At 48.8% G+C, this 12,484-nt stretch overlaps 1 protein-coding gene across 2 annotated transcripts; it reads right to left on the bottom strand.

Annotated features, from left to right (window-relative positions):
• Positions 1-92: 92 nt before the first annotated feature.
• On the bottom strand, positions 93-11,909 carry Smpd1 (sphingomyelin phosphodiesterase 1). 2 transcript variants are annotated; one of them, XM_076549471.1, is made up of 9 exons: positions 11,825-11,909; positions 8,893-9,060; positions 4,857-5,265; positions 3,688-4,449; positions 2,474-3,246; positions 1,764-1,935; positions 1,461-1,537; positions 962-1,107; positions 93-838 (listed from the first exon to the last, which is right to left on the bottom strand). In XM_076549471.1, exons 4-9 carry the CDS (start codon positions 3,991-3,993, stop codon positions 429-431), a joined length of 1,884 nt encoding a protein of 627 aa, XP_076405586.1. In that variant the 5' UTR covers positions 3,994-4,449; positions 4,857-5,265; positions 8,893-9,060; positions 11,825-11,909; the 3' UTR covers positions 93-428. The 2 variants fall into 2 exon arrangements, with proteins under 2 accessions (XP_076405586.1, XP_006991791.1); XM_006991729.4 differs by lacking the exons at positions 8,893-9,060; positions 11,825-11,909 and having other exon boundaries at positions 3,688-5,703.
• Between the last annotated feature and the right edge of the window lie 575 nt (positions 11,910-12,484).

Below are 12,484 nucleotides of genomic sequence, written 5' to 3'. Positions count from 1 at the left end.
CCTGTGCTCATATGAACTCCCTAGTCGGGATCTTGCTACCAGGCTCCCTTTGCCCTGCCTGTTTGGGAAGAAGAAATTGGGACAGTGTCATCTGGAGTCCAAGTCTCTTTATTTAACAGCCCGGCAGGATCAGGTAGCAGTATAGGGTTAACAGGTGGATAGCACAGGCCTGGGGCTAACAGGTCCTGTCTGGCTATTCAGAGCACTGACCTCAACTCTGACCTTGAGAAGACATCAGCCTCAGGGGGAATCCAGATACTGGGCATGGGTAGGGCAGCCAAACCCTCCCCCAAATCCAGCCAAACAAGCTCTCCATGAAAAGGTTTGCTCCCTGGCCTGACAGGGCTCCTTCCCCAGAAGTTTTTGCCAGGTTGACTCAACAGTGCTTAGGAATGTGTCCCTTTCCTAATACACGAGCTTCTGGAACACTAGCACAACAGGGTCCGTGACCACAAGCTATGGACATCTGGGAGGCTCCCATTGGGCATCAAGTGGCGGCAAAGAGCAGGGCTGTCTGCACGGGCTGAGAGCTGGGCACACAGAGTGGCCAGGCGGCAGGGTGTGCCGCAGGGCTCTGAAGGCGGGTGGCCCTTATGGTAGAGAAACCAGAAGGTCTGGAAGAGTTGCTCATTGTCCCGCATGCGGTAGACCAGGTTGTGCCAGGAGGCAGGCAGTGCATCTGGAAGTCCATAGGTTTCTCGAGCCCTGTAGAGGAGCTCCCAGTGTGGTGTGGCTTTTGGTGCATTGGCCTTGGTCAGGTTCAGGATGTAGGTCTCATGGTCTAGGACCACATGGGAGCTTCCGGGGTAGTTTCCATCTATTTGGTAGACCCGATAACCTGCAAGAAAGGTTGAGTGGTAAAGAAGGGAACGAAGGCAACTCTGGGGAGGACCTGCCTTGGCTTCCATCCCTCCGTCACACCATCTTTAGGATAAGGAACGCTCCCTTCTGCCTCACTCACCAGGGTTAAGGTTGATATAGGTGGTAGCACTGGGCCCCAGGAAGGCTACAGCTAGCGGCCGGCTCAGAGTCTCCTCGTCATAGAAGATCTCGAACTCATCCACATGAGTGTGGCCAAAGAACTGACCAGCCAGAGTGTTTTCATACCTGGCCAGAGACACAGTGACATTAGAAGATTGTAGGGAGGCGGAAATGAGGGTGGGTAGATCTGGGGAGTTAGGGTGGTCGTTCTCCAACGTGTTTAATAGTTCCTCCGCTCCATGGAGAAGGTGAAGATTGTGAGGTGCTTGAGGAAATTGCTTCTCTCCTTTCCCTCCGCCCCAGACAGGGTTTCTCTGTGTAACAGCCCTGGAAGTCCTGGAACTCACTTTGTAGACCAGGCTGACCTTGAACTCACAGAGATCACCTGCTCTGCCTCAAGGTGAACTCACAAGGTCACACCCTGCTCTTGAGGGGATTTCAACACTTCAGTCTCTACATCCGAGCCCTCTATCTTTTACCTGTCTATAATTTTGTAATAATTCCAGCTCCAGCTCTTGAGGCAATGCCCTGGAGGAATGTGGCCAATTATATGCACCTGAAAGGAGAATTATGGGAGTTATCAGAGCACTGAGGAATCCAGACAGCCTTGGGTGGATATGAAGGTCATCAGAGGGTGACCGTGGACCCCAGGGAACATTGGAGTTCCAGGAAGTGAAGTGACACTCTCCCGTCCCTGTTGACAGGTCTTGGCTCCACAGCCGCCTGCCTCTTCCCAACCCCCACTGCACCTACTCCACAGGGTTCATCACACTCCCCCTTACTTTGTCTCCTCGGTTCTCAGCAGCCTGAAGCTCCTCCACCAGCCACTGGAGTTGACCAGCCGGATCTGTGGAGTTGATCAAGAGCCAGAAGTTCTCACGGGAACAAAAATTCATATTGAGAGAGATGAGGCGGAGGCCAGGGCGAGGGGTAAGGGCATAGAAGCCCCCAATTCTGAAACAAAGTAAGCAAGAGGTGTCAATACTAGGGCAATCCTAGTCCTGCACGCCTGGTCCTGTGCCAGGCAGAGGCACACGTGATGTCCTCTCCCACCTCCGGGAGCTCCCCTCCTAGCTGAAGACCAAAGCAGCAGTAATTACAGGGCTCCTCTGAGTAAAGAAGCCCAGAGTCCTGAGGGCTCCAGGAATTCAGGACAAGGGATTCACAGAAGCCAGAGAGCAAAGGCCTTTCTGAGGGAAGATGCTGTGAGCCTGGTCAGGGTGAGAAAAATGGGAGATATTCAAAGGGGAAGGGAATTCATTTTCAAGAGAGAGCCACCCTAAGTAGACACAAGCTGGGGTGTGGTGAGGTTGCGCTGCTAGCTCTGAAAAGAGGGTGGCTGGAGATAAGAAAGGGAAGGTGGGGTCAGGTTAGGGAGGGCGGTGGGGAGTGCGAAGGGCACTTGTTAGAGCAGAGTCTACCCAGTTCCCTCCTCCCTCTGCCCTCGTCCATCTTTCCGCTCCCTTCCTGGGTTTCCATGGGCAGTAAGTACCTGAGGGTCTGAAGGGCATCAGCTGGTAACCAGGGTTTCCAGGCCTTGGCCATGGCTTCATAGAGCCATTGTGAAGACTGGTTCCCCTTTATGAAGGGGGGAGGGAAGCCATTGACAGGAGTGCTCTCGTGGTTGCCCACAGCAGGGTACACCGGCACAGGCCCCACGAACTTCCTCACGAGTTCTGTAATGGTGGTCAGGGCCCTCAGCTGGTCCTGGCGAGACTGTTGCCAGACATCATGGGCAGGGATGTCTCCTGTCCAGTACACCATATCAAAAGGACCCGCAGGGCCCAGCCCTTTCAACAGGCTCTCCAGAGTTCGAAGGGGCAGGTCACACTTGCTGTACTCGCCCCAGTGACCAGCACCTGCCTGGGAGTTGGGTGGCCAACCCGAGCTCCGGCGGCAGCAGAGTGGATCTGCACAGTTAGGATCTGTGCCCTCCAGGTAGTCATGGTCCCAGTGTAGGTCAGTGAGGAAGAGGATGCGGCTGACAGGAGCGCCCGGGGCTGGTGGGCTCGGTGGTTTGGGGGGTGGCTTCGGCACTGATGGCAAAGAGATGTTCCAGGTTGAAAAGATGTCCCAGTGTCCACAGGAGGGGCCCAGAAGCAAGCCACAAATTTCAGATGGGCTCAGAACTGAACGTGTCCATACCTCCACCATATCATCCTCAAAGAGATGGACAGCTGACTGGCACACATTTAGTGGTGCTATGTTCAGCATCTTGCACATCTTGATGGCCACAGAGCCTACCCGTGCTACATTGGGCTCCTTCTGTGGTGGAAGGAACCGGTGATGAGAGGTCAGAGACAGAGCAAGTGAACCCCGGCCACCACTCCACAGGCTTCCATGTCTAAATCGGGGCTAGGAGGAACTCAGTGTCACCATGACAAAGAGGCCTCAGTGCCTCCTACATAGTGCCCTGCGACTCAGGTAGCACCAGGCTGTCACCTACCTAATCTTTAGCTCAGGGTCCAGTATCATTTCAAGCCTAGGACTAGCTAGCTGGCTCTCTCAAGGCACGGTCTATACTCTTACTTTACAAAAGAAAAGCCACAATAGGGTAGTGGTTAACATGTATAACATGTATACACAGGAAGCACCCTATTCTATAGGGAATATATTGGACCCCGGGGCATATCGGTTCTCCTTACCCTCCCCGCCGCCCCCCTCCCACCCCCCTCCCCGCATTCCACCGCAACCGCAACCGCTCACCTTCAGCCCGTAGTTTAGAGCGGTGAATAAGACTTTGCAGGCGGGGCAGGTGAGGTTCTGCCACCCAAAGGCATTCTGAAGCAGGGGCACTATAGCATTGGATTTGAAGGGATGTCCTTGGGCAGGAAGAGGATACGCTCTGGCAGGAGACCAGAGAATCATGCAGTCAAACAGAACCAGCACTAGCGCCAGGCCCAGCCCCATCCAAACGAGTCCCAACTTGGGTGCCGGTAAGGACCTCTCCAGCCTCTGCTCCCAGCCGGCTCTGAGGTGGCCCTGGCCAGATGACACTCGGTGGTGGGGCATTGCCAGGCTTCGTAGACAGGACCGGATCACCCCTCCAGGCCCCACAGGCCGAGGCCCTAGCTGGCACTCGGGCCCCCGGGTAGCGCTGGATACAGTCGATTACCCTTCGTTGTGGTTGACTGATCACTCAGCAGCCAGCCACAAAACAGCTCCTCCCCTTCCTGTTCCTCTTATTCCCCAGCAGCCGCGGGGAGTGTTGTCAAAGCTTTGGGGGCGGAGCAAAAGGGGGCTCGTCGGCCTGCCCTGATCCTGCCCCTGACACGCCCCATCTCTGCGGGCAGCCCTGAGACGCTGGTGAGGGGGCGGGTGCACTTTGCAGTGACAAATGCCTCCACTTTGAGCGACTGCTGCGCGGGACGCGCTGGCCAGACTGCCCGGTGTTTTCGGGCTGGAACTGGTGGAAGCCCTTAGGAGACTCCCAGGAGCCTTCTTGGTCCGTTTTTTACTTTCAGATTCCTAGAATAGATACCAGGCTCAGCTGTCTATTTAACTCGGAAGGGAGACTACAGAGAGGGCTGGGGTAGTGATTCTTCTATTGAGCGTGCCATGGAGGTCCCTCCCCTCGGTTTCCACATGCGCTGCCGCCATTACAGCACCCTGAGCCACTTAAGGTTTTGTTAATGTTACTTTATTTTAATTGAAAACTTATTATCATTATTATTATTATTATTAATTTTATGTGTATGGGTATTTTGTATGTATGTGCACCACGTGTGTGGTGTCTGCTGGAGGGCGTAGGATCCCTCGGGACTGGAGTTATACATGTCTTGAGTCTCCATGTAGGTGCTGGGAATTCGACCCAGGTCCTCTAGAAGAGCAGCACTATTAAGTGTGGGGCCTGCCCTGGAGTCTGGTCGACTTACCAGAGGACATATCCTGAAAGAGAACCGACTTTTCTCTCCTAGTAGCTATTCAATGCCAACAGCTCCTTAGCTGGGAGTGGGACTTTGTTGCCCCAGCACCCAGATTGGAATTTTGTCAAGCCTGAACATCCTGTGCATGCTGTCACAATCGCTGTGAGTTCATTGTATGCAATTTCCTTGTATCCGGAAAACAGCTTCCTTATAGTCATCCACTGCCCCTGGCTCTTTCAATCCTTCACCCCCTCTTTCAGTTCTTTAGCCTTGTGGGCAGAAGTGTGATACAGACCCTATTTAGGGCAGATCACTTTGAAGTCTCTTGTTCTCTGTGTTGATCAGTTGTAGGTGTTGATATTAACTCTCTTCTGCTTCAGGAAGCTTCTCTGTTGAAGGATGAGAAGTGCTCTCTAATCTACAGGTACAGATAAAAGACACTAGTCATTTAATTACTCTGCCTATTTAGCATGATAGTAGTAGGTTCTTCCCCAGGGCCTGTGACCTTTCTAGCCACAGGTCCTTAGCCCTGATAGTGGTGTGGGTGCCCTGATAGTGGTATGGGTGCCCTGATAATGGTGTGGGTGCCCCGATAATGGTATGGGTGCCCTGATAATGGTGTGGGTGCCCTGATAATGGTGTGGGTGCCCTGATAATGGCATGGGTTCCATCTCATCTCACGGAGGTCTTAAATCCAATCAGAAAGCAGTCACTTAAGTGCTTTAAGTCTTCTTTTGTTTGTTTGTTTGTTTTTTACTTTAAGACAGGATCTCACTGTGTCTTGGCCCAGCCTCCACAGTGCTGGCTGGCTTTACAAATGGGTGCCAGGCAACAGTCTCCTAGTGTAGCTTTATCTGAGAATCTGATTCAGAATTCTATGGATAGAAGAGACTTTGGGCTCACATAAGAATGTCATTTCCTTTTTAATAAAGGAAGGGTTGGGTGTGCTCCTGTAATCCCTGCACTTGGGAAGTGGAGATAGGAAGATCAGGCATTAAAGGCCACCCTCAGTTACAAAGTCAATTTGAGAAGTTTGAGTCCACCCTGGACTGCACGAAGTATGTCTCAAAAAAAAATTAGGAAGAGGAATTATATCCCCAATGTAAAAGGCTTAATTATATTGAATTCTTTAAATGTGCTAAACACTAATCTGGGCCCTTTATAATGACTAATTTTCAATTCTCACCCCAATCCCACAAATAACGATCATACCACCATTCTTGAGCTGGGTGTGATGGCACACTCTGGCAATCCTATCACTTGAGAGGTGGAGGCAGGAGAAACAGGAGCTTAAGGTCATCTGTATCTATGTAACAAGTCTGACCAGCCTGAGCTGCTTGAGACCCTGCCTCCAAGCAAAATTAAACAAAACTATTGCTGTTCCCACTCTGCTGATGAGAAAACTAAGACAAAGGCATTTTACAACAGCAAACCTAATCTGTTTGATTCCTACAACAGTCTAAGAGTCCAAGCTATGAAACCCTGCTAGTGGTTTTCTTAGAGGATGCATTTCATGGGACTCTCCCCCTGCCTTGTAGACTTCATTTCAGATAATCATGATAATTACCCAACAAATTCCAAGATTATATGCTGGGCTTTCCTGAGGGCTTCCAGTTAACTCAGTCCTTACAACAAATTTAGGCGTTAGGTACAATTTTCCTGCCATGTTTCCCAGGATCCTCTTGGATACCAAAGCTCAAGAACACTCAGGCCCCTCCCTTCTATAGAAGGGAGTAGCGCTGCACTTGCATACAAGTTACACACATTTATATACTTTAAATCCTGTATAGACTGCTTATTCTTTTTTTTTTTTTTTTGGTTTTTCGAGACAGGGTTTCTCTGTGTAGCTTTGCGCCTTTCCTGGAACTCGCTTTGGAGACCAGGCTGGCCTCGAACTCACAGAGATCCGCCTGCCTCTGCCTCCCGAGTGCTGGGATTAAAGGCGTGCGCCACCACCCCCCGGCCAAGACTGCTTATTCTTAATAGTAACAATACAATAGTTGTTACATTGTATTGCTAACAAGAAAAACCGTCAGTACATGTTTAGTACAGGCATTACCCCCTTACCCCCATGCTATTTCTGATCTGGCTGTTTGAATCTTCAAATAAAAAATTCTAGGGGCTGGAGAGGTGGCTCAGGAGTTAGGAGCACAGACTGCTCTTCCAGAGGACCGGGGTTCAATTCTCAGCACCCACATGGCAGCTCACAACTGTCTGTAACTCCCATTCTAAGAGATCTGGATACCTTCACACCAATGCACATAAAATAAAGTTAAATTATTAAAAAAAGAAAAAAATCCATTTATTTATTTACTTTATGTAGCTGTGTATTTTGACTTCATGTATGTACTCACACCACGAGAATGCCTCACAGTGCTTGGTGAGGTCAGAAGAAAATGACAGAGTGCCTGAAATTGAGATTGCCAGTGGTTGTTAGTTTCCATGTGGGCACCTGGAATCAAACCTGGACCCTCTACAAAAACAACAAATGCTCTAAACCGCAGAGCCATCTCTCTAGCCCCAAAGCTTCAGATTTGAACTGGGGACCAACACACTCAGAGCCTCAGAATGAATATAAAGATTACTTTAAACTGGAGGTACTTCAGTGATACCCAAAGATCTTTGTGAAGCTTCTGGTGGCTGAACAAAAGCAGCTGCTTCCAAGAAGTGAAGACTGACCTGAAGTATGCTTCCTTCCTTCCGGGGGGGGGGGGGGGGGGGGGGGGAGAGGTGGTCATCTATTCAGGGGGGACTGACAGTAAACTTAGCCATAGATACTCACTTCAGAGACCTGTTATGGTTCTAAAGAGGCCACCAAAACCATGGCCACAGATGAGCAGACAAGCACATACTTTATCACGTCTTTGTCCCCCCCTTCCCCCACCCCCACCAGACAGGGTTTCTCTATGTTGCTCTGACCATCCTGCAACTCACTTTGTAGACCTGTAGGCCTCCACTCACAGAAATCCACCTGCCTCTGCCTCCCAGGTGCTGGGATTAAATTCGTGGGACACTACAGTCCACACACCTTTGTTGTCTTAAAAACTGTTCATGATACCTAAAGAACAACAATAACAACAAACAAACAAACAAACAAAAAACAAAAAGCAAAAGCTATTTGTTCTCCTCCCTAGAAGCTCTTCACTCCTTCCCTGTGTTCCTTTCCCTCATTCCCTTCCTTCCTCCTTTTTATCTGTGTATGTATGTATGCATGTACGTACGTACGTACGTATGATTGTATCATCTATCTATCTATCTGTCATCTATCCTCTATTTTTGTGATTGGGTCTCATGTAGCAGGTCTATGCTAGCAGGCTTCTGATGTTCAGGTGGTTACACGCTGCCTTCCTTCTCTTTGTTTTGGAGGGCACCTTCTCTCTATCATCTCTTGCTGTCTCTGAATCCCGTTAAGTAGTAGTATTTCCTTAGACCAGCCTTGGCCTGTACAGAAGAACCCTTATGATCTCCTGGGGGCATTCTGGTTCCCCCTTCACCTTACATTCCTGACTGCTTTAGTAAACTGCATGTCCCTGAAGTCCATGAAACAGTTACTCGGTGGTGATTTGGGCTTTATACATATCTTCTCAAAGCCCACTTTGTGAAGGCCTGAAGTCATGTCTGTCAATTGAAGCGTTTCTACCTCACTTAGACCATTATTTAAAATTTTTTTCTGTCAATGAATTGCTTTCATCTTGATGCATTTTTCCTCAGATTATTAACAGCACTGAGCAATAGCTAGCAAATTCTCTTATCATTATAATTAACACTTCTCATGCATTTTCCAAAAAGTCTGATTCACAGGCCAGATGCTATGGCTCACCCTTGTAATCTCAGCACATGAGGTGAGGCAAGAGGATTGCTGTGGGTTTAAGGCCAGCACGAGTTACACAGTAAGCTCCAGGGCAGCTTGTCTCCAGAAAACAACCAAAAAAGCACAATTCACTAAGTGTCAGTTAATACATTCCTTTCTACTACCATGTCATCCTGTTTTGTTAGGACCTTTCCTGAGTGTCCCTTAGCTGCTGATGGATATTGTCTTTGTTACCAGCTGGGTGGTGAGTGACCCATCATCCTCTTCATCCCCCATGTCAATCCAGCATCTGCTTTCTCAGAGCACTCCTAGCACTGACACCTGGAGATCAGGCTTCTCAGGACCACAAGCTAGAGATGAACATGCAGGAGGGTTATTATGGGTTGCATTCAGAATCAGCATCTGAAAAGGGAAGGAAGGAAAGAGGATTGGGTGAGTAGAGTCTCTGCAGAGGCCTCAGCTGATCCTACAGCAGATTTTAAGCAGGCAACCTTCAGAGCTGCTCCAAGCAAAGGGAAGGATGCTGGATTTTCCTTCTTCTTTAAGTCGGTCAGTCCCAGGGTGTGTGCTGCCTCTGGAATGGATGTGGCCACAGACAAGGTGACTCTTATAGGTAGAGGGTCCTTCAGAGGCTGAGGGTCATGGCCCACAGAGTAGCAGGTGTGCAGAGGGAAATCTGGGCCACACATAGTACCCACTACACCCTCCTTCTCAGTGTCTGTCTTGGCAGAGGGTTCCAGTATAAAACCTATGCCATTATGAACAAGGCTGGGGACGAGAGTGGCGAGAACTGCCTTATTCTTAGACATGTTAGGACCTTGGAACCTCTTGTGGGGTTGTCTGCATAGTGAGCAGCACTTGGGGGAGGGTTGTTGCATAAAGATTCAAGGCTTCAGAGTCTGGAGAGATGGCTCAGTGGTTAAGAGCACTTACTGCTTTTCCAGAGAACCCAGTTTCTATTCCCAGAATCCACATGGCCACTCACAACCATCCATAACTCCTCCATGGGATCCTACATTCTTTTATGACCTCCCAGACACCAGGTATGCATGTGATATCATACATACATACAGGGAAAACATCGATACACCTAAAAATAAATCTTAAAAAAAAAAAAAAAGACCTAAGGCTTATATAGTCCCTGTCACCACAGGGATTAGGTGTCAAGTTCTGGGAGTGGTTGGTCAGTGTGGGCTGTCTGAATAGGGCTGAAAATTTCTAGTTAAATTTGGGTAATTTGTCTTTGTTTGTTTTATTATTTTCTAAAAAAAAGGGGGGGGGTCTCATGTTGCTCAGTCTGGCTTCAAACTAGCTATATGTCTTGGATGAACCTGAACTTATGATTTTCACGCCTGCCATCCTCCAGTGCTGGGATTATTGTTCTATGCCACGAAGCCTGGTTTTCTTGCAGTGCTGGGAGTCAAACCTGGGTTTTTGTGTGGGATAGACAAGCACCACGGAGCTAATTCCTACCTTGGGGTAACTTGGTGAGCACCTGTTTATGGTGCCTGGGTTTTTGGTGGCAGGGGACCAGTGTAAATTCTGCACAGGTGGTCAATCAACTCTTCAACTGTCCATGAAACTACAAATGGACTCCAGAATGCCAAAGCCAGCATCTTAGAGTTTGAGTGGGGAAAGGTCTCCCTCCTGTGGAAATTTGAGGGAGTACTAGTGAACTAAGAGTTATTTAGAAGCAGGGAATTCCAATACCCTGAAGACTCCACTGTAGCAGAGGTGGTGCTGGAGCTCTTAAGGGGGGCCACCTGGGTTTGGATCCTAGTTCTGCTGCTATTTGTGTGACTCTGAACAAAGCACATCATTGCCCAGCCCTTCCGATTTCTGGGATTATAGGTGTGTGTGACCACAGTAAACATGGCATGATTTAATTGATATTAAATGTTACTGGCGGGGGTAGGGAAGAGAAGAGATAAAATGTTATATGAAATTTGGATTTTAGTGTCAATAAATAAAGTTTTTTTTTGTACAGTGCCATCCTGTTCATTATGCATTATCAGTATCAGCTTTGACACTATGTCAGAGATAAGTAATTCCAGCAGGGGTAGTATGAGTCTCAACACATGAAGTGTTTGTGCTCTTAGTCTTTATAGAGAATATTTGCTAGGTCCTGTTCTATTTTTGTTTTTTTGAAACAGGGTCTCACTATATAGTCCTGGCTGGCTTGGACTCAATCTATAGACCAGGCTAGCTTCAAACTCAGAGCTCCTCCTGCCTCTGCCTCCGAAGAGCTGGGATTAAAGGTGTGCCATCACATCCAGATAGATTCTGTTCTATATCTGGGAAGTAGTCACATTGTCTTGAAGAACATTGGAATTGCTCTAGTGGTGGAAATGTAGATAGATAAGCAAAGGTATAAGGTTCAGTGTGGTGCTTCAGCACACGCAGTGTGTATCTGCATTGCCCAACAAGTTTGTAATTCAGATGTCTACGCTTACCCTGGGGGAGGGACCACAGCCATCTGAGAGTGAGGAACTGGTAGTGACCAGGAGATCTGGAGACAGAGGGTCAGGCCAGAGTGACTGTCTTGCCACAGTTGGCATCAAGATGACTGGGCAGCATGAGGAGGCAAAGAAATCAAGCTCTGCTGGTTCCTGTCAACACAGGACAGGAACTGTGGACACACGATGTCACCAGCGTCTGCAGATGATCTAGTCACTGCTGGGGGAGGCTGTCCATTCAGAGCTGCCTCATAGCGACTATGGCATGAGATCCTCCCTTGTGTCCTGAGACATTGCTGTATCCAGCCACACAGTTCCACGTGGACACCTCACTTCTAGTGACTCAGAGATGTGTAATGGGAACTTGATGTAGAAAAGAATGTTTCAGCCCTGAGGGCTGAACAAGGGGAAATCCAGTTGGTAAACCCAGAGATTTTTTTACATTTCTCACCATGTCTAGTCTCTGAAGAAACTGAGCCCTAGAGGCACTTTTCCGCCAGCTCTGAGCATACACCATGGCTCCCACCCCTACTGCAAGAGCTTTCTGACCTCATCCATGCATCTAGTCTAGCTGGACCTGCTGGGAAAGGCCTGAATTCCAGCTCACAGGAAGCTGAGGCAGGGGGAATTACAAACTCAAGTTCAAGGGCAGCCTGAAAAACTTATACCCTGTCTCATAATAAAAAGTAAGAACAGTCATAGGGATGTACCTCCAGCCTGAGGAAGACCCTAGGTCTGATGTCAGTACCACAAACGACTCTCAAACGCCCAGTCCTTCTCCCTTTCTTTTTCTCCCTGTGTGTCTACCCCGTCATGGCTTCCTGTCCACATAAACCATACTCTGTAATCTAACATCATAATAGTTCTGTCACAAATACTTTCAGTTTCTGGGCCTCTTTCCCTCCCTCTCTTCCTTCCTTGACAGGTTCTCTGGTAGCCCGGACTGGCTTTGAGCTCTAATGTAGCTGAAGACGATCTTGAATTTCCAATCCTCTCTCCTGCCTCCACCTCAAAAATGCTGAAATTACAGGCATGTACCACCATGCCTGATTTATACAGCACTGGGGATCAAACCCAGGGCTCCACACATGTTAGATAAGCACTCTACCAACTGAGCTACATCCCTAGCTCCTTCTGTGGGGGTTTTCACCTCTGAAAGAATCCCAACAGGAAGAGACTCAAACGCCCTTTCTACTCCTGAACTTGAATAGCAGAAAAGAGAAGGCTCTATGGCTGACAAAAAGGATGCAGTGCTAAAGTCATGACTTCACAGGGCTCTGCTTCAGGTTTCCGGTTGCCACGATCGATCCTGTCTATCATAACCGTTTCACAACTTGGCAGATAATTTCATATTGCTGATTCCTCTGCCG

The sequence above is a fragment of the Peromyscus maniculatus genome, chromosome 1 (assembly GCF_049852395.1).
Source record: "Peromyscus maniculatus bairdii isolate BWxNUB_F1_BW_parent chromosome 1, HU_Pman_BW_mat_3.1, whole genome shotgun sequence".
In the NCBI taxonomy this organism is placed as follows: Eukaryota; Metazoa; Chordata; class Mammalia; order Rodentia; family Cricetidae; genus Peromyscus; species Peromyscus maniculatus.
The sequence above is the reverse complement of the archived record's forward strand: the minus strand, read 5'-3'. Positions and strand labels throughout refer to the sequence as shown.

Bases quoted from the DNA above. Each gene is read 5' to 3' on its own strand.
- Smpd1 (XM_076549471.1), bottom strand. From the start codon at position 3,993: ATGCCCCACCACCGAGTGTCATCTGGCCAGGGCCACCTCAGAGCCGGC. The intron at 3,247-3,687 runs GTGAGCGGTTGC...CTTCCACCACAG, and splicing joins CTCTAAACTACGGGCTGAAG to AAGGAGCCCAATGTAGCACG. The intron at 1,108-1,460 runs GTAAAAGATAGA...GTCTCTGGCCAG, and splicing joins TATTACAAAATTATAGACAG to GTATGAAAACACTCTGGCTG.